Source organism: Equus caballus, chromosome X (assembly GCF_041296265.1).
Source record: "Equus caballus isolate H_3958 breed thoroughbred chromosome X, TB-T2T, whole genome shotgun sequence".
Classification (NCBI taxonomy): domain Eukaryota; kingdom Metazoa; phylum Chordata; class Mammalia; order Perissodactyla; family Equidae; genus Equus; species Equus caballus.
In genome coordinates this window covers 44816998-44837665 of record NC_091715.1, presented here as the reverse complement: position 1 = coordinate 44837665, position 20668 = coordinate 44816998, and the positions used below count along the sequence as shown (strand labels likewise).

General features: G+C 39.8%; 1 protein-coding gene across 32 annotated transcripts in view; it reads right to left on the bottom strand.

Moving 5' to 3' along the window:
• Positions 1-20668, bottom strand: part of HUWE1 (HECT, UBA and WWE domain containing E3 ubiquitin protein ligase 1) — a 146488-nt gene that overhangs the window by 35714 nt on the left and 90106 nt on the right. For all 32 annotated transcript variants that reach the window (XM_023634502.2, XM_070257026.1, XM_070257014.1 and 29 more), the window contains 18 exons: positions 19615-19806; positions 16617-16833; positions 16087-16209; positions 15205-15442; positions 14578-14808; positions 13678-13800; positions 13082-13177; positions 12220-12489; positions 10631-10783; positions 9100-9227; positions 8798-8879; positions 7964-8140; positions 7336-7495; positions 6684-7042; positions 4113-4308; positions 2739-2906; positions 1467-1612; positions 764-830 (listed from right to left, as the gene is read on the bottom strand). In XM_023634502.2, the coding sequence (XP_023490270.1) occupies positions 764-830; positions 1467-1612; positions 2739-2906; positions 4113-4308; positions 6684-7042; positions 7336-7495; positions 7964-8140; positions 8798-8879; positions 9100-9227; positions 10631-10783; positions 12220-12489; positions 13082-13177; positions 13678-13800; positions 14578-14808; positions 15205-15442; positions 16087-16209; positions 16617-16833; positions 19615-19806 (3126 nt within the window). The remainder of the gene's footprint in view (positions 1-763; positions 831-1466; positions 1613-2738; positions 2907-4112; positions 4309-6683; positions 7043-7335; positions 7496-7963; positions 8141-8797; positions 8880-9099; positions 9228-10630; positions 10784-12219; positions 12490-13081; positions 13178-13677; positions 13801-14577; positions 14809-15204; positions 15443-16086; positions 16210-16616; positions 16834-19614; positions 19807-20668) is intronic.

Sequence of the window (20668 nt, the reverse complement as noted above, 5' to 3'; positions counted from 1 at the left end):
CAGCAGTTATATATTATATTATAACTATTGCAGGTCTCCCTCACTAAACAAAATTCTTTAAGTGCAAGGAATGAATCTAATTCATTTTGGTGTCTATTATTGTCTGCCACATAGCGGGCACTGACGCTTCCTTCAAATGCTATTGTCATCGTCATCAGCCATACTACACACTACATGTGAACACTAAGTCCACCAAAATGAGTTAACCAATATTTTACTAATTATTAGTCTTTTAAATTTATCTCCAGGGACTAGTCTGATATTAAATTCGATGTCTCCTAACTTAGATCTCAAAGGAGATTTATCTACAGAGAAGTAGCTCTTGAAAGGTCTCATTAGAATTGCTTCCACATGGCATTTCTCTAATTTTTGGCAAGTAGCCAAAAAGCTCTGTTGACACTGCTAGAAGGCAAGAATCTACCATGCAAACTTTATAGCTAGAATAGTGTCACCGGCACCAAAGCTCTATAAGCCAGCATGGAAGCCATCAAAAGAAATATATGGCATGGTTTAAAAAGCAGAACTAAAGGATGTTACCATAGAAACCATTACTGGGTTAGTTAAGTCACAGTTTCATTATCTCTAGCATATAGAAACCCTTTATTTATAGAACACTGAGCTCACTCCTGAGAAAATTCACTTAGACAAGTAAATGTGACAATTATGCCTGTATTCCCCTACCTCCTGCCCAGGACACCCACAGTTTCTTCAAGTTGTCCTCTCAAGAAATAAGAACAAAAGAGGGAGAAAAGCGAACCATTACCTTCTCCTTGGGTTGCCCCAGATGTGGAAGTCTCAGTGGAGGTACCATCTGCAGCAAAGACCTGACTCTATAGAAGAAGAAAACTCCTGAGCCATTATTAACTTCAAAGACAGTTGTCTACAAATGGCAGGACTCCTTCCTAGGGTACTGGTTATGAATGTTACAGATTCTCTTTGGCCCCCTTTTTTTTAAAGATTTTATTTTTCCTTTTTCTCCCCAAAGCCTCCCAATACATAGTTGTGTATTTTTAGCTGTGGGTCCTTCTAGTTGTGGCATGTGGGACGCCACCTCAGCGTGGCCTCATGAGCAGTGCCATGTCCGCATCCAGGATCTGAACCGGTAAAACCCTGGGCTGCCCAAGCTGAGCACATGAACTTAACCACTCGGCCATGGAGCCAGCCCCTGGCCCATCTTTTAGTCACCTTCCCCCCCCTCTATTTGTGGGAAGCCATCGCTATAAATAGTGACTGGGAGACTAGGGGAAACGGACAGGGGAAGATGAGAATGAAAAATGAATTACGGTAACATTTCTAATCCAAGAAGAGAAAAGAAAATCCCAGGGATACTCCAATTTTAGGCAACAGAATTTTAGATACATCAAAATTAACACCTTTGAAACTTCCCTGGCATAACCCTAAATACTGAGAACACACAGGTATTGGAAAAAGAGAAGGAAGATAGGAGGTTGGAAATGACTTCTTACATTAAGGGAAAAACCTGACTGTGTATCAAAGTCACTGCTCTGACGAGTAAGTGACCGGTACTGCTGATATACATCATCGCCCATGTCTTGCAGGAGCTGGCCAACCTCTTGGGTCATACCTCCAGGCTTCGGATCAGATTTGTCAGCTAGAAAAACAAAAACAAAACAAAATTCTTTTGTAACTGCGCAATGTTAATGACTACTTGGTAGTTTGGTTAATTTCACTCCAAGTTGCTATGACTGTTTACATAGTGATATTGCTAGGCTTTCACTTAGGAACCAGGAGAAACATAGTACAACCAAGAGAGCATGGCTGAAAGCCTCATTCCATCACTAATTTTGTGACCACAGGCAATTTACTTATTCTTCTCATTTTCCTCAGCTGTTGCTAAACTTAAAATGGACATACCTTGTATTATGCCTAGAGAGGCCAATAAATGGTTGCTATAACTATAGAGCTGAATTATTTTTTTTTAGTGGGGGTTAATGGGTGGGGTAAAGGTTCTGTGGTTGTAGGAGAAGCAAAGAGCTCTATATAGATCAGAGAGCTAGATGGATGAAAAGCACCAAAATAAAGACTCAGATTTTCTTGATTTATTAAAAGCAGTATCCATCAAATTTTGGCAATTCTATGGTATCCATCAATTAAGTATGTCCTGAATAAAATCCAGAAGGATCTAACTGGAATGGAACCTTTGGTTCCAAGCAATTCATTCGTGACTTCCCTAGTACTTAAAAGCAGCACCTTAACTAGGAATAAAAGTGGATTGGGATGGTTGTCTTAAAGGTCAGGAAGCCTAGCCACACCTTCTAATATTGTTCGCAGCTCTTTGGGCAACAACAATGTCTTGTTTCTGAGAGTGAAAACGTTAGAGACTTCCTGGTGTCCAAGATGTTATCTCTTTTTAAGTCTTTGTTCATTCTTTTCGCTGATGGGATGTACTTTCATATGACAGAGCTTCAGCAATTTCCCTACTCTTATCATTCAAGACTTATTTCAGAAATAACTTATTCTCTTTTTTCCCTTAGAAATAACTTATTCTAAGAAATTTTCCTACAGGTCCCACCACCACCAGGTCAGGTGCCTTGCTCTAGGACTCACCATTACCTTGGCATCACAGTGTATGACTACTGGCTTATTCAGAGAAGTGTACTGTGTGTCTTATCTCGATTTCCAAGGTGTAGGCACATACCAAGTGTTCACTAAGCCATGAGCTGGTTGAAATGACTCAGGTAAAGCACCCAGCCTCCTGAGGTGGGCTAACTACATACCTTCCTCTGGAGCATGGTATGCAGCCAGGGCATTCAGCATATCATAGATCACTTCCTTGATAGTATCAGGAATGACAGGCAGAGGTGAGGGCTTCAAAGGGGTTGTCTTCACCAGCTGTACAGCATTAGGGCCTTTAATTCTAAGATTCTCAAATTCATCATCTGAAGCTAAGCCAAAGTGAGACAGAGAAAAATCAGTCAATAGTAAACTGGCACCTACACTTGGTTACTGATTAAGACTCAGAAGGGGGCTTGTATAACGTACAAGCTTGCAAGAGGAGGTCATTTCCAAACAATGTTCAAGTAGCCTACTAGAAAATCTGGCTTTTACATTCCCTAAATCCCAAAGGATCTAATATAGCAGGGTAACAAACAGTAAAGAGTACAGGTTTCGGAGTTGGGGAGACTTGGTTTTGAAATTCAGTTCTGTTACAGGATCACGGCCAAATTACTTCAAAAAACCCTCAATTTTCTTTCTTGAAATTTGAGGACTAAATGAGACCATACATGAGAAATGCCCAGCACAGGGCCAGGCACATAGCTGGGGCTCTCAAAATAATTAGTCTCCCTCCCAACTATTTATTTAAAAAGACATCCCACAACCCTACAGAAGCGTTGAAAGGTTAGTATAAGAAACATCCATATACTTGTCATCTAGAATCACCATTTGTTTACCCCTAAATACATCTACCTGCACCTCCTAAGATCAAGGATATTTTTCTACATAACCACAATATCATTTTAACACTCAAGAAATTAAACACGGATACAACTGTATTATCTAATACAAAGTCAGCATTCAAATTTCTCCAAATCTCCTTGATCTGGATCCAGAATCCCATCAAGGTTCTCTCTCTCCTTTTATCTAGGAGATCCTTGCATTTTTTCCCCTTTCATGACATTAATATCTTTGAAGCGTTTAGGCCAGTTGTCTTACAGAATGCCTCACAATTTGTATGTATCTAATTGTTTCCTCATAATTAAATATAGGCCAAACATTTTTGGCAAGAACACACCAATGATACTGTGTACTTCCTACTGTATCACATGAGTCACATGTCCATTTGTCCCTCAATTATCACTCTATCTGTAAACCATTCACTGTATGTAAGCCCTGTTGCCACACCAAGATGAGTTCTTTGAAGGCAAGGACCAGACTGAATGGGTCCTTGGTATCTCTGGCAGGGATTACCACAAGGTAAGGATCAGAGAAGCTACTGAAGTACCTCTGAACTGACCTACATGATCAACCAGCCAATGTCCCAACACTTACCTAAGGAGGCTTTCCAACTTACAGATCTCCTCACAGAAAACCTCTGGAGTTACATGCGGCCACAAACCTCAATGTCTCACAGGCCAGGAGGGGAAACTCACCAGTTCCTGAGCCTCGAGGGGCTGGAAGGGCAATGCGGATACAGCAGTTGGCCACTTCTGTGAAAATGTCTGGATTGCGGCATGCGGCTGGCCCAAGGACACGAAGGATGTAGTTGATCTCCCGAGAGCCGAGGCTGCCAGACACAACACCAGAGGTAGTACTACCTGCTCCACTTGTAGCTGCTGAGCGAACAACCTAGTAAAAGAGAGGAAGAAACATTGCTGATTAAACATCACTTTCTAAAAATACAATTGCATTCAAGGAAGAGTTACCAAGGATTAAAATACTAACCAAGCTCTGCCTCAAGACAGTTGGTGACAACTTTAGATTTTTGGGAGAAAGATACACTTGGTCTTTCAAGCCCCATCTCTTCTTGACTCAAAAAATTTGGCTTATAAAAAAGTTACAGCATTCAGCATATCCCAAAACTATCAATTATTAGACCAGATGGCATGTGATCTTTACAGAAATTGGGAGATGTATCTAGATCATTGCTCATTTATCCAGATCATGGCTCCCACATTTAATTGCCAAGCTCCTAGCTTCCCAAATGCTGTCCCAATTTTAAACCAGAATGGTTCAAACTCTAAAAATATGTAATATTTATATCCACTTAGTGTATAAGAACAAAATTAAATGTTTTTTTATGCCTCAAAGTTAATTATCAGTCTCAGATAATGATAGCCATAGGAGACATCAAACTATTTATGGATTGTTTGTTTTGATACCACAGGGCTTAGACATTGTTATGATTTTGCTCTTCCCATAAAATGACTCGCTGATCATAGAAAATACAGGAAAGTATAAAGAAAATAACTCCATTGCATTATCTATTTATTATCCATTCCTTCATGAATGATCTTCACAAAGGTAACTATCTTTTGTAATCTTAATGCTTTTCTTACCAAATCAGTCATGCTCTTTAGTTTAGCCTATTAACCCCTATATCTTGCCTGCCAGGCTGGAATCGCAAAATAGCTCTCATTTTTTAAATACATAAAAATGTAATTTCACTAAAAAGAATGTGCCATAATTTTATTTATCCAGTCCTCTGCCGGACATTAGATCTCTGGTTTCCTGATATGACAAGCAATTCTACAGTGAACATTCTTGTATATGTACCTTGGCATACTTGACTTTAGTTATGAGATAAATTCTTAGCCATAGAATTTCTAGGTCAAAGGATATCTCAAACTGACAGTACCAAATTGCCCTCCAATGTGGCTGCACCAATTTCCACTTCTACCAAAAGTAAGAGTATGCCCGGTTCTCCACACCCGTACCTGCAATGGATATTATCAAGCATTTACATTTTGCCAACTTGATACGTTAAAACTGCCACTGATCTTCCTTTTGCTCCCCACACCCCCAAATGCAATTTCCTTTAAGCTTAGAAAGTTTTCTCTCATCCAATAAGAACCTATATTTTTCCCTAGCACTTTTTAAGTTGTGTAAGTTTTAAGTATTTTGTTTTTAAAGTCAGAATCCTGTCTGTATAGAGTTGTTTTTTTCCCTGTTGGGCTGTGTCCTGACTTTGGATCAATGTACATGCTGCCTTTTAACAGCTCTCCTCCTTTTGATTTTGCTCATGTCAGGTGAAATCAAACAGGCTGGGTGAAGGACAACTGCCTGAACAATGTGAGATATATACTCATACATGCACAGAAGTATAAAGCGGTACCACCTTTCTGGCAAGCAAGTTAAAAAATATATTTATACCTTTTGATCCAATTTCTAGGAATCGCTAAGAAAAACAATATTAAACATGACAAAGCTATGCACAAAAAAGTATATTCTAATAACACTTATAAATGTGGGAAACTGTCTCAAGAAAGGAAAATGAAAGTGAAGTCCAGTAACATTCAAATGATGACTGTTGACAAGGAATTAGCAGGAAGAATGAAAATGCGTAAAAATACTGAGGAGAAAAAAGCCTTACTAGGTAAGATATTTGCCCCTCACCCCTCATTGATGTCATAAATGTTTTTACTTTTTCTAATTACTCTGTCATTTCTTCCACTGCTTTATGTTTCCTAAAATAAACATGTAAGCCTCAGTTTTCGGATCTGCACAATGGTTTTTTCGTTAAGAGCTTATCACAGTGTCTGGCATATCATAAACATTCCAAAAACTTTACTACTTTTACAACCCCAAAACACAATGTTTAGAAAACAAACTCTTGGGTGAACACGAGAAGCACTCCTACAAGGGAATAATCTTTAAGACATGAACTTGGCGGAAAGTATCCCACTTCTTTATTAACAATTTTTGGTTCAAGAAACCTGTATTGCCAGAGAGGAGTTTCTAGATAAGAGCTATCACTATAGTAAATTTAAGGGCAGAAAATGTATTTTTCTAGTTCTTTTTTAATGTCATTCAATGGGTTAATCTATCTATCATACCTAAGCAAGCACCTGAGCAGACAGTTGGGAAATTTTGCTGGGCAGAGCATACAGTCTATATGCCTAGCTATATACCCTATGAAGAACCAGAAGCCTATCTGCTCTGAGACCAAGGATAACAAAGGTATGACGTAAAACTACACAGCATCTGACACCAAAAAGACTCACCTTTTCCATGGTATGACGGAGGGTGCAGGGGTCCTCAATGATGTGTCTTAAGAGAAGGGTGACCAGGGGAGTAAACCCATTGAAGCCTGAACTTTGGGTCAAATTCAAGATCATGCGGGTACTCTTCAGCTCGGCAAACATCATGGCATATTTGTGGTCTCGGGTGAGCCTCAGGCAGAGGCGAAGGGTGGCATGCAAAGTGTCTGGGTCCACAGGGACTCCTAGCATGCTCACGCAGGCCCGGATTAAAACAGTCACCATATCCTCTGTCAGGCCCTGGATCAAGATCTCCCCAATCTTTGTTTCTTCCAGGCTCGTTTCCTTTTCAATATTTGTACTCTCTAGGGCCAAGGGGGTATCTACAAATAGAAAAGTAAGAGTTCAGACAGTTTAACTTGACATTTCCTCCCACACCTCTCCCTCCCAAATAACTAGTCAAGCACTTGGGTCCTATTAAGAGAAATAGACCAATCACCAATTCTAAGACCAGATGAAAAGCCATATAAAAAGGGGGACTGTGTATCTTTTAAGTCACCAAGCAATCTGATGGATAAAAAAATCACTCAATGAAACTGGCCACAACTTAAGCCACAAAGGCACATTAGCTTTATGTAAAACACTCCTAGAAAGATTCAAAACTAAAAGTCCATACCGTTGGCTTTATTTTCTTTACGTTTGATATCCATTTCTTTGCTTTCTTCCAGCGTTTTCTCTAGTTCTTGTCCATTGCTGTTTTTAGAGTTTTTATTCAGCCGTGGTACCCTCAGGAGAGTCAGCATCACAGGGCGCCGGTTCCCTGTTTCCTCATTAACCTAAGAATTCAAGTAGACAAAAACATCTCTACCAAAAAAGAAACTATAAGGGGTGTGGAACTCCCACGCAAAATGCTGCAACAGGAAGGAACCCTGGCAATTTATCCATCCTTCTTACCATTTATCAAAGAGAAAGCCTACAGGTCCCCAGAAAGAAAGTGGCACACACAAGGCCCTCTAACAAACTGTAAACTTTCCAGCAGAACTGACACCATCCCTAAACACTCTAATCCCTGACTGAACACTTAAAATTTGGGTGAGATAGTATCAAACTGCCACAGACTCACGGTCTAACTAACGACTTTAGAAAGACTCAGTTCTCTGAAAACTATACCCAGTTAAGTAGTGGTAATACCACTCCTTATAACACATGTCAGGACTGCTGGTTCAGAAAGAAGCAAACCAAGAGGCAACCCCAGCGCCTTCCTCTCATTTCAATAAAGTTTACAGCATTGAGTGAGCATGTACCTGCACCATTGTAGTGAACTGGACAGTGTATCTTCTTCGGCCTGCAGTAAAACGCACACTTGTCTCTCCAGATTTCCAGGCAGAATCAATAGTGCTATTGTTGCTGGCACTGTAACTACACCAACGCCCAGAGCGGTCATCAAACCAGCGCCAGTTGTTGTTGTTGGACTGTAGGTACTAAATATAAAAGCACAAAGTTTCTTTGTATTTCCAAGGATGGTTGTTATAAGAAACAGTAACTTCATCAGTGTTCATTGCTAAAGCTAATCCAGGAAAAAGAAATATACTGGACATTTAATATATTTCGAGAAGTTTTCGTATACACTAACCCTCACATTCCTCAGCCTCTCCATAGATACAAAACCTTCTACACCCTTGTTCTGCAATCCTCTGCTTTCTTTTTGTTTCCAAGCATTTTCCACAAAAGGGGTACTGGAATAAAAGGTAGATGTACTGGAACAAAACTTGTTTCTGAGAAGGTACTGAGATGATGTGGCATATATAATTTTCATATAAGAAGCACTTGCTTTTGGAGGAATTGCTGCACACTAAGTCCTTCACATAACAGAAGAGCCACTCCTTCTCTGGAAATAGCACACTCCTATAACATTTACTTCCAGGGTAAGTTCTTGGGCCCCTTAGCAAGCAACTCCATAAAAAAATAATTCGAACTCTCCATCCAGAAAAGAAATCCAGCTACCAAGATCCCTCAAGAGATTTTTTGCCTTGATCAGAGACCTTTACATTCTCTATCACTCTCCCCTCTTTTATTCTGGTCGATTCCTGCCTCAAGAAGCAAAGCAGTCTGCCAACCATATACACTACATTATGTACCTTAGTCATCTGGGCTCTCCTTTTTGAGGAGATGGCTGTCTTCTCATAGAAATCAATCAGGAGCAACACTGGGGTGATCCACCTAAAAAAGGAGAAATGATGACTCTGGGCAAGCCAGAAACCTGCACAACATGGGAAAACTTATCTTGATTTCATCAGGCACATCACAATTTTCAAACCACAAAAATACCCAAGATTTGCCCCATACATGCCCCAGAAAAGTACCTGATTTAGGCCCTAAGCTTGAGGGCTCAAGTCCCAGGGGACAGAAGTGAAACCAGGAAAGATACAGGGCCACTCACTTTGGGGTCTGGACCTCCTTTTGCTCCTTGGCGGCCTGTAGGCAGGGCTGAACCACTTCCAAGAGTTTGATTAGGACATTAAGGATGCCACTAGATTCAACCACCCAAGCACAAGGAAGCTTCAACTCCTAATTGATTAATCAAAGGAAAAAAATAAAACAAATACCAACTTCTACTCAGTGTCAAGGATTAGCATAGTATACAGAACATCTGGGTGAAAGCTAACAGAACTGGTTGAATTCAAGTTTCACCTCCACCACTTACCAGCTGTGTGATCTGACATGAGTTACTTAAATTCTCTAGGCCTTGGTTTCTTCATGGGTCAAAGGGAACAGCAATTTCTACCTCCAGGGCAATTGTGATGATTAAATGAAGCTATATATATAAACTGATCACCACAGTGCCTGGCACATTTGTATGTGCTTAATATGAAAATTGTTCTTAGTATCATTAATAGCATTAAGGACTGTCATTTAGGCTATACACTCATAACTATGTTGAAGTTGAAAAGCTTCTGATTTACAGAGAACCTATAATTGTTCAAGGAAGATGGAATAACGAAACACAGCAACACAGTTAATGGTTTTCCTTACAGGGGCTACACTAAAGTTTTACTTACAACAAAAAATCAATGGAAGTAATTTAAATGTCAAACAATAGGCAATTACTTAAATAAACTAGGGGATATCCAAAAGATAGAGTAATATATACATGACGTGGAAAAATATCCATAACATAATACTGAGAGAAAAGAATACAAAAGTTACTAAACTTTTTCAACTATTTTAAACACATAGTAAAAGGGCTAGAAGAAAATACACGACTGTTACTTGTGATTTTTCTCTCTTTTTAATATTATTGGGGACCCCCAGCACTTGGCACTTTGTAGCCTTTCCCACAAGTAATTATTTACAAGTGCTATAATAAGAATCACCACTTCAATCATGAAGGAATGCCCCAAGACTATAGACATACAGTTTGAGATGTATATTGGACTTATCTCCCAAGTTGCTATAAATGGTTTACTCCATTAAGTTCAGGTCAAACCACTCTTTGCCTCAAATAACCTGCTGACTGACCAGGTATGAAAGAAGTCAGATTCGATCTGATGCCTAATTACCCAATTTTCACACCCTACCCTACTCTTTGGCTGTCAGTTAGGTTTCCTCAGAGATCAAACGTATTCCACAACTGAACTATGACAGTCATTCTAAATACCTTCTTTTAACTACCACCTAATCCTCTAAAACTCAATTCAATTAACATTTGCTCTGAGAAACCCTTCTCTCATTATCCAGAAGTGATGCATATGCTCTCCCTAAACTGAGATAAATTTGTTTATACCATTCATGTGGCGAAGAACACCGTATTTTGTACTTAATTATGTGCATATAGCCTATCAGAAACTGTGGGCTCATGAAATGCAGAGATCATGCCTTACATTTCTACCTTCTTCAACATCTCAAATGGTAGGTGTTCGATACTTCTTTGATGAATGAATCACAGGGACCAAAAGAAATCTAAATCTTACCTCAAAAAGCAGAGTTAAAAGCAAGATTCTAGTGGCCAAATTGGAGGCCTGGGGCAGGGTAGCCATTTGACTGATCCACTCTGACACAGTTTTTGTGTCACTTGTTGTGAGGGGAAGAGCGGCTTTGATCAATACATCAGCAGCTTCCCACACCTAGAAGATCAAGGAAGTGGCCAAGTCAGGTAACTATAGATGGAGTATGATGAGGTTTGTCAAAACATTCTCAACCTTGTAAAATACTCCCTTTACCCCTCAACACATTTCTGAAGGAGGGTGGGTACATTGCAACATATTTATTATAGCAATTTAGTGTCTTTATCAAAATAGGTATGATACTAAAGGAGCATCTCCAGATCATTTTCTTAGGCTAAATTACAAGAAGCCTAGATTGTAAATTAAAGGAAATGAATATTCAAAGAAATTTCTGGTGCATATAGTCAGCTCTACAAAAGTTCTACCAATCTTTCACTACATCTGCCCTAGAACTATCATTAAAAACAAAAACAAAGATCTAGAATGTTAAAAACACGGGTCTTGCTTTAGTTTGCCTGTTAAATTTCTAATAATGAATTTGATATAATTGGTCTTATCTAGTAAGGTTTTAGTTTCCTTAAAATCATTTTTATAAATTAAATATAGATTAAAGGTAACTAAACCTTGGTCATATCTTGTGAAAATATGGTTTATCCAGTTTGCCTTCTACTTTTGTGATGTTTCCATACACTAAAGTTATGTATATATACATTGCTTTTTGATTTCTTCCTCTGCTTCTTCTCAACTTTGAAAAACATATAAAACAAGACTGCAGGGGCTGGCCCGGTGGCGCAGCAGTTAAGTGTGCATGTTCTGCTTCTTGGTGGCCTGGGGTTCATTGGTTCGGATCCCGGGTGTGGACACGGCACTGCTTGGCAGGCCATGCTGTGGTAGGCGTCCCACATATAAAGTAGAGGAAGATGGGCATGGATGTTAGCTCAGGGTCAGGCTAACTCAGCAAAAAGAGGAGGACTGGCGATAGTTAGCTCAGGGCTAATCTTCCTCAAGAAAAAAAAAAGATTGCAATAATTTAAATACATAAATAGTAAAAAAAAAAAAAACAGTAAAGGAAATACAATCTCTTTGTGTGAGGATTCAGGGTAATTTATTTCTCATCCTACTTCTATAATTAGCATACTTAAAAAGAGACAAACACCAGATTACAACTATTCATCAAGATGGGGACTCATTTGTCAAAGTGATTGTTACATAGTAGAGGGAAAAACATTTATTCACTGTTAGTCCAGGGGGCCTAACTTGGCTCAAGAGTAAGACACACTTTGGACATTTTAAATGAATCTAAGAAGAGATGGCTGGAAAACGAAAGCCTGGTTTCTCCTTTCAAAGATATTTTTTGTGAAGCAGTTAATTCACTTTTTGCAAGGAACACTCAAGAAAGAGGTAGATGACCAGATCTGAAGAACTCAAAGACAGAATACAACCATATCTAGTAAAATGCAACAATAATCCTTTTTTTTTTTTAAGAAATCAGGTTTTGATAGACGGCAGAAAAAACACTTTACATACACCCCTCTTCTGGCCCCTGGAAAGCTTACCTGATTGACTACTTGCTTCAGGATCATGTCTCGATAGTCTGCTCCATTACGTTTGATTGCTGTCATGATCAGATCACACACCCGGTAGACTGTGTCCGGCAGCTCATCAAGAAGGTGGAAGCAACCCGGCAACATGGTATCTGTGAAAGTGTGGAGCTCATCCTGCTCCAGTGGATCAGCATCCTGGAATTTCTCTAGACATTTAGCCTCTTCCTCTTCCTGCTTTTCCCGAGCTTTCCGTTCCTCCTCCTCCTTCCGACAAGCAACTTCCTGGAGGCAGGGAAGGAAGAGTGATAGCATATGGGATAGCTGAAGGAGGAAAGATGAGGAAGAATCTAAGAACGTATTTACCCTACCATATGGATAACCTTTACCTTCTCCTCAAGCAGGCAACACATTCATTAGAGTGTGGTGATGAGTATGAGGGCAGCCACACAGGCTAAGCAAGATAGGGAAAGCAGAGGAGGACACCTCCAACCCCCAAGGCGTTACTGCCAATTTATCTGCAGCCTCCTACACCACCTCCCACAAAATCATTTGGAGACAGTGTCCTGCATTCTCTGCCAGTAAACTGAAGCAATTGTTACCTAGGAATAGACAGCCAAGTTTGGCCGAATGGGCACTGCCAGGTATGTTCTGAGTCTCTTATTTGACAATGAAGATGAACGCTTCATCTGCTTCACTTTGAAGCTTCAAGTCAATACAATGTAGTTCAGTGATGGCAAGGTTGGGATGAATCAGTCCTCCCACATCTTCCTTTAGACTTTAATTCCACCAATTACTTTGCAGTAGTAGCAGAATGTTCATAGAAATACTAAAATTAATGTGCCAGACCCTTCTGGATGTCCCATTTCCTAGTTACCTCAGGCGATTCTGCCCTTTGATCCATTGGGATGTCCTGTCCCAGAGACATGGCAATTGCTCTCATCATCTGGTCCTCTTCAGACATACTCAGATCCTACAGAACAACAAGAGAAAATCCAGCAACTACATCCCAAACTCATAAGAAATCAGACATCCTGTGTTCAAGCTTTAAAAAAGAGAAGGGGCTCCGAATGCTGTTCGCTAGAGTCAAACCCAATTAGGATTGCCCGGTCACTACAAGAACAAAGAGGGAAAAATCATAACAAAATTAAGTATAGGAAGGGGGTGTCAATGTGATCACCTAGTTTGCATCTCAGAAAAGAGAGCCTCTTCTATTGCTTTCCGCTCGTGTATAATTTAAGAGTTCTTCTGCAAACAAAGTCTAGTAATTTGCATGGCGGGAGGTAGGAACCTTTTGACTCATTATATTCTAGAGCTATGAGAGTTATCATGAGAAGAAAATATTGGCATGGAGAAGTCTGAAAATGAGAAGCAATTTATAGAAGGGAAGACCAGTGATGGAAACATGAGAAGAAAAGCACATCAGCAGCCAAACCAATGCCCTGGAAGATTAGAGCCCCTGAGCCAACTCACCCGAACAACTCCTCCCATGATCGGGGGAGGGTGGGTTAGAAGGTACTCTGTGGCCTGCTCCATGGTGCTGGTGTTCAACAGGGCCTCCATGGCATGTTCCCTTGTGAAGCCCATGTCCATGAGCTTCAAAAAGAAAGCAGGATCTCAAAACCACAGTAAAAGAGAAATCTAAATGCATTTTAAAAAGAAAGAAACATTTCAAGATGGAAACAAGTTTTTCTAGCTTTATATGAACTGAGAACATTTATAAGCTAAGGCAGTTACGTAACAGGAATGATCCTTTCTGTTTGGTGCTTCCATAACATTCAAACATCAGAACTACACATTGGGGCAGGGAGCCAAGGTGATTCCCAATCCCATCCTCTAAAAAATGGAGCTAGATGGTTATTATCATTAATAGGATTATTCTAATTAAAAGATTGAGATTCAAATACAGAAGCAAAAATCGGTCCCACTTTTCTGGAAAACAAACTGGCAACAGAACCAAGCCTGAAAAGAAAGTTTTGTAGGTGAGTTAAGGTTTCAGAAAGCTCTTGTGGGAGAACAAATTTGGGTTATGATAGCTCTTCTCTTTGCAGATTAATCAGAAAGTGGCCGAAGATGGTTTGCCTTCCAAGAATATGGCAGCCATAGCCTACTGAGAATATTATTTAAAAGTTCCAATACTAAACAGCATGCTTGGGAGGACACAAATCTTCTATAAACTGTTAGGAGCAGTGGGACTACACTCCAGCTTTCTCAGGAGAAAAAAAATAAAAGCTAAAAGAGTGAGCAAATTTAAACCTATCTCCTGGTTAACAGGACCAGGCACCTAATGGCATGTAAACTTAGAAAACCTACAAGCACTGCACTGCCACAGGTGCAAAGTCTGGGCCCTGGAGTGTGAGGCCAGTACCCTACCTGTTGCAGTTGTTGCTGGTTGACTTGAGGTTCCCGGCGGGAGCCACCTTCCTCTTGCCCTGTATCCTCTTCTCCTCGAGACCCCTCCTTCTCTTTGCTCAGCCTCTCTCGAATCACAGGTTCTCCTCGAAGAATGTGGCACAGGATGGCCAGCATGGACTCAGCCATCCGGCCACCATACACCTTCAACGGTTTCCGGTTCCAGAGGTTCTTGATGCAAGTAAAGGCTGCCTATAAGTCATTTGAAAAGCCACTGTGTGAAGATCTTTTTGTCTCAATTCAAAGCCCCAGAAAGAATAAGTCAAAGACCTATGGGGATGGTCTTTCCACAATTAATCAGTGCGAACAACAAAACTCTAGGTCAGGATTGAGGGGGCCTAAGGAAGCACAGAGAAGGGACATTTAACCCAACCCGGAAGTACCAATCTGAAGTTTACAGTTCAAATGTTTATACCACAGAAAATTCTCAAATGGCTTCTTATCCCCTTCTGTAAGGCAGCCCTATCAGGCAGCAGGATCCAAGGTTCTCCAACAATCAAGTTATTTTATCAAGGAGGACAAAACAGAGTGGGAGCTACCTAGTCAGCATAAGAAATTCCTCTTGGTTTTAGAATGCTTAATACTCACTTTCTGAGTCACCACAAGGAAGCGGAGGGCACTGAATTGTGGAAAGTTCTGGACACCTCCAGGCAATTTGGCAGGCAGTGAATGTGGAGATTCAAGCACTGTAGTGGGATTCACCATCTTTTCTACCAGCATTAGCCAGGCATCTAGGAATTCTCCTGTACCATCAGGTAATTCTGAATGTTCTAATCCCTCAGCAACAGGAACTTTGCCTCCCATGGACAGAGCCCAATTGAAAGTTCTAAATTCAAATAAGAGAAAGTACAGAGACAGAATATTAGTATTTTAGATGGGGGGTTTCCAGTCTCTACTCTGGGACTACATGTTCTTCCTCTTGGAGCTACTGGCTTCCAATCTGTCCAACAGTTATTAGCTTTACCTTTTTTTGAGTTTTCATTCCAGCTTTATTGAGATATTACTGACCTACATATAAGTTTAAGGTATACAACATGATGATGTGATACACAAATATATTGCAAAATGATTACCATAGTTTCTAGCTTTACCTTTTAAAGCCAAAACAAACAAAACAACCAAAATGAAACTCAGCTTAGAATCTTCTGACCAAGAGAAGTAGAAAAAATTATCATATTCAGAGAAACAACAGAAAAGGACAAGTCTATTAGAAAAATATGTACGAAGTGCTGGAAACCAAATAAGGAAAAGCAGAAACCCTTACAAACACCTCTAGGCTGAATCCCACCCTCCAAGGAAGATGGAGACAAATAGAACTAGTTTCCAAAACATGAAAGAGCACAACCAGTGGCTGTCTCTATGTATCCCACTGTCACAGGATAGGTGACTTAGAAAGTTGTGAGCTGCTAAGGCACACAGAAAAGACTAAACTCCAAGAAATGCTTCTCTGGGAAGCAACTTGATCCTTACTCAAAAAGAGCATTGTGGCCTCCAGAGCAGAGAAATTTCTGTAGCATGAGGTGGTAGGGATACTTCCTCTCATCAAACAGCATTGGGGATGTAAAACCAACTGAACAGATGAAGAATGTCAGCCTGAAAGGGAAAAGGAAAAAATTTAACCTTCTTAAGACAGATACAGAAGCAATGGAAAATTCAAGTAAAAGGCAAGAGTAAAATTTAACATTGCACTGAAATGACTGACTGACTGACTGTAATGCAGGTGGGGTGACTAGTCTGGTTATTAAAATTTCTAAGGCAAAAAACGGTGACAATTCCCATCTACTAAGAATTACAAGGTTATTGAAATGCAGTTTGATTATAAATGCTTTTAAAATCTCTATATTCTAGACTAGGTAGAACCAAAATAAGTACTTTAAACTGTATTTGAGGTACAAATCTAGAGTAAACAAGGGACCTCCAAGTCCTCTAATTCAGCGGCTCACTCTCCATTCAAGTAGAGAAGGGATCAATTTCATTCTGCATCTCAAGCAGAACCTCACCTGAAGCGGGGAGTAGGTGTATACGGTGGAGGCTGCCAAGATAAGCCCTTTGTGAGAAGCTTAGTGAGGGCTGAGGCTGTTGATCGAGCAGCAGGTGTTGGTGCTGTGGTGGTGCTGGCAGCATGATGGCTCCTCCTTTGGCGGACAGGAGACCCCACACAAAGTTTAACAAGGAGTCCAAATAGCTCAGCAAGTGCTCGGCCTAATCTGGAGGAAGCTGGAACCCACAAGTCAGAATAAGGCTGTAAAGTATTCTCAGAATGGTTTCATTATAACAGACACATTACTGTTAATACATTTTTGTGACTGACCAATTCCTCCCACACGACACCTAGGAAACACTTAAACATGTCTCTACATATGATAATCCAAAAAGGAAGTTCCACAGGGAATAAATGCTTCTTTTGAAGGGAGACAGAGAAGTACATTGGCATTCAATATATAACAAATGTGAAAAACAAGATAAGCACTCACATTGTTAGAGGAGGTATAAATTGAAACTACCTCTGTAGAAAGCAATATGGCAACACGAACTAGTTAAGTAAATGACACATCTATTGGATTATGGAGTCACTTAAAATGCTTACAGAGAACTTTAAAAATAGCAAAAATGGGGGCCGGCCTGGTGGCATAGTGGTTGAGTTCATGCACTCCACTTTGCTGGCCTGGGGTTTGCAGGTTCAGATCCCAGGTGTGGACCCACACAGCATTCATCAAGCCATGCTGTGGTGGCGTCCCACACATAAAACAGAGCAAGTTTGGCACAGATGTTAGCTCAGTGACAATCTTCCTCAAGTAGAAAAAAAGAGGAAGACTGGCAACAGATATTAGCTCAGGGGCACTCTTCCTCACCAAAATAAATAAATAAATAAATAAATAAATAAATTAATTAATTAATTTAAAAAAGGGCAAAAATGTTAACAACTTAGACCAGAAAAGAACATCATATACACTATACATTGTCTCATTACAACATTAAATTATATGGTCCCCAAAGGAAAAAGATTGCTAGGAAAAGCATAAAATTTTATAAGTGCCTTTCTTAAGGTGTTAGGTAGATTTTAAGTATTTCAAATTTTCATCTTTGTAGGATACTTTTTGGTACATATTATTGAACCAGAACCCAAAATCCAAAAAAGCAGAATCCAAATATAAATGAGTAAAAGGAAATGTATAGAAAAAGGGAAAGAAAATACGTCTAAACACATCGTATTTGGGTGTTTCCTCGCTTTCCTTAAAACATTTCTTTGTACTCTCCTATTTCTCCAATGAATAATTATTACTCTTAAAAAGCATAAATGAAAATACTGCCACAGCATTTCTGAAATAAACATTATTTCATTACGATCCAGAGATAAGAAAAGCTAGGTCTGAATCAAAGTACACCTCAATTATGTACATGCACATATGAACCTACTGTGAAAAACAGGCTCTACTTGAGCTGGCATCATATATCATACCCTAAACTTAGTAAGTTCTGATGTATAGAGCACAAGAAGAAAGGAACAGGCCTTTCTTCTTTCTAATCCATCCGAATTAGGATTTCCTAATTTTTTTCTTTTTTTGAGGAAGATTGTCACTGACCTAACATCTGTGCCAATCTTCCTCTATTTTATGTGGGATGCTGCCAAAGTGTGGCTTGATGAGTGGTGCTACATCTGTGCCCAGGATCCGAACCTGTGAACCCCAGGCCACCAAAGCAGAGCGTGCAAATTTAACCACTATGCCGTCGAGCTGGCCCCAGGATTTCCTAATCTTGATTAGGGAATAGACTATCGACACTTGTACTGCCTGGCTGGAGGTTGGATATGCCCAGACTCTAAAAACCTAATGCATCCAAACGTTAAGTTTGCACCTTTTCGCCCTAACTTTCAGGTGAACAGACAACAAAGTGGCTAAAAGGTAGTTGGCAAGGATAAGAGAGGAAAACAAAAAGCCAGTAACCACAGAGAAGTATACATCAAAAGCACAGGATGGGTCCACACGGAAACCCCAGAATGGTCCATGGTCATAGTAGTCCAAGAGGTCTAACAAAGAAAGAGGAGGTAAATATGAGCATCTTCTTGGATGGTTAATTTTCATTCAATTTGGGGTTAGCGGTGATAGACTTTCAGTTAAAAGGAGTAGAATTAAACAAATTAGAAAACAAAAGGAATAGAATTAAATTAGAACAGAATATAAAATTCCAGGAGGTTTAAGGTAACAAATGGAAACACCAAAGGCTATTTTCTGCTTGCTTTTAGGCAGAACTCCAGATTCACAGGAGTTATGCCTTCACTTTCTTTTACATTAAGGTGTCAGAAAGTGGCAAATCCTGAGGAACATAAAAAAAGTTTTCCACAACACTGACATTATATTAAGGGGCGCAAGATGACAAAGACAGATCAGCACACATCTTTAATGTGATCTTATATCTTTTTAATGTAGTCTCCAGAGAACTGCCAAAGTGACTTTATTAAAACATAAATCAACCATGTCACTTGCCATCTATGTTTAAAGGAGAAAGGAAGAGGCGACTGGGTGGAGTAGCCAGACAGGTAACAGGAAAGTAAGAGAGCTTAATACCACAAAAGCCAGGAAAAGACTATTTCGAGAAGGTGGTGGGTCAACTATCATGCTTTAGACAAGTGAGAAGGGGTCTGAAAAGTATCCAATGAACTTAGCAATAAAGAGGTTGTAGGTACCTTGGTGAGATATTTTAGTGGAATGGTAGGAGCAGAAGCCATTTGCAGTAGTTGAAGAGTGAGTAGGAGGGAAGGAATTAAAGACAGGGAGGGGTAGACATGGCTTTCAGAAAGTGACTGTCTTATCTCTATACCCCTGGCAGTTAGTACAGAGCCTGTCACAAAGCAAACATTCAGTAAAATACACCTGAAAACGAGCCACCAAAGTTTAAAATTTCCTTAAAGGAAGCAACACAGTCTTACCAACTCAATTTGTCTGATAACCAGTTGAAGCTGTGAAAGCCAGAAAAGGGAGGAGAAAAAGAATCACTCACCTGACAATAAAGGCTTGATTTGCTTGATTCTGGCGGCCATGGCAGGCGTGATTTTAGATTTGCCCTTAGAGTCTGAAGTAGTAGGTTCGTCTGTCTCCATGGGAGCCAATGTGTCACCATCAAGCCCAATGCCTTCCAACAAGCCCTGGGTAGAAGCATCCATACTTCCAGCCGTTCCATCCTGTTCTCCATCTGCAGACATAACAGGGGAGCAATAAGACCATGTTGGGCCAGCACTTACTTGGTTCCTTGTTCTGAAGAGTTCCAAGAAAGAGCTATCTATGGTGTCTGTTACTCTTTAAATGTCCAAGACTTCCTATATCTGAAAAGAAAAAACAAAAACCAAAAACTCCTCAAAACTGTACTGATATGCTCCTCTCCTTGGAGTCCTTCTAAGTAGCCAATACTGCTATCTTTCAGTGAGAGCATGTGAACAGTCTTAATCTAGAGCTACCTTGGAAGACTGCAGACACTGTATCACCCAGGGGATACCATTCATATAGGCTACAATGTGCATGGTGCCCCCATGCTGTCAAGGCACATGTCCCCCTAGAATTTTATAGCTTATTAATAAACTCAAATTGGACATCACAGATTACCACTGAAGAAATATATTTCCTAACATTTAAGATTTTTGTATATGAACGTGAAATGTGTCTTTTTTGGGTGTGTGCGCTCTTATATCTAAGAATCAGCTTTAGGTAAACTTTATAAAATACAACCAACTTTGCTTTGTAATTTTCTGGAAAAACTATGTGGACATGGAGTTATCCTTGTTAAACATGTGAAACTGCTGGAAAAGAAAATATCCAGATTGTTAGGCGAGGCAATTCTTTGACAGTGAGTCTAATTTTGTTCTTAGTTCTTAGTAAATTATTTCATTCTTTCCTTGAATTAAATTTGGCATATTTTGACTAAATTTGAGATTTTGATTTTTCATTTGATCCATTTTTCTCCAAAATTAACTTTGCCAGAGGTCTGTGTATATTTTATTAATTATCGTTCCCTCTCCTATAATAACTGGCTGTCATTTAAGTCCTTATTTGTTGTTTCA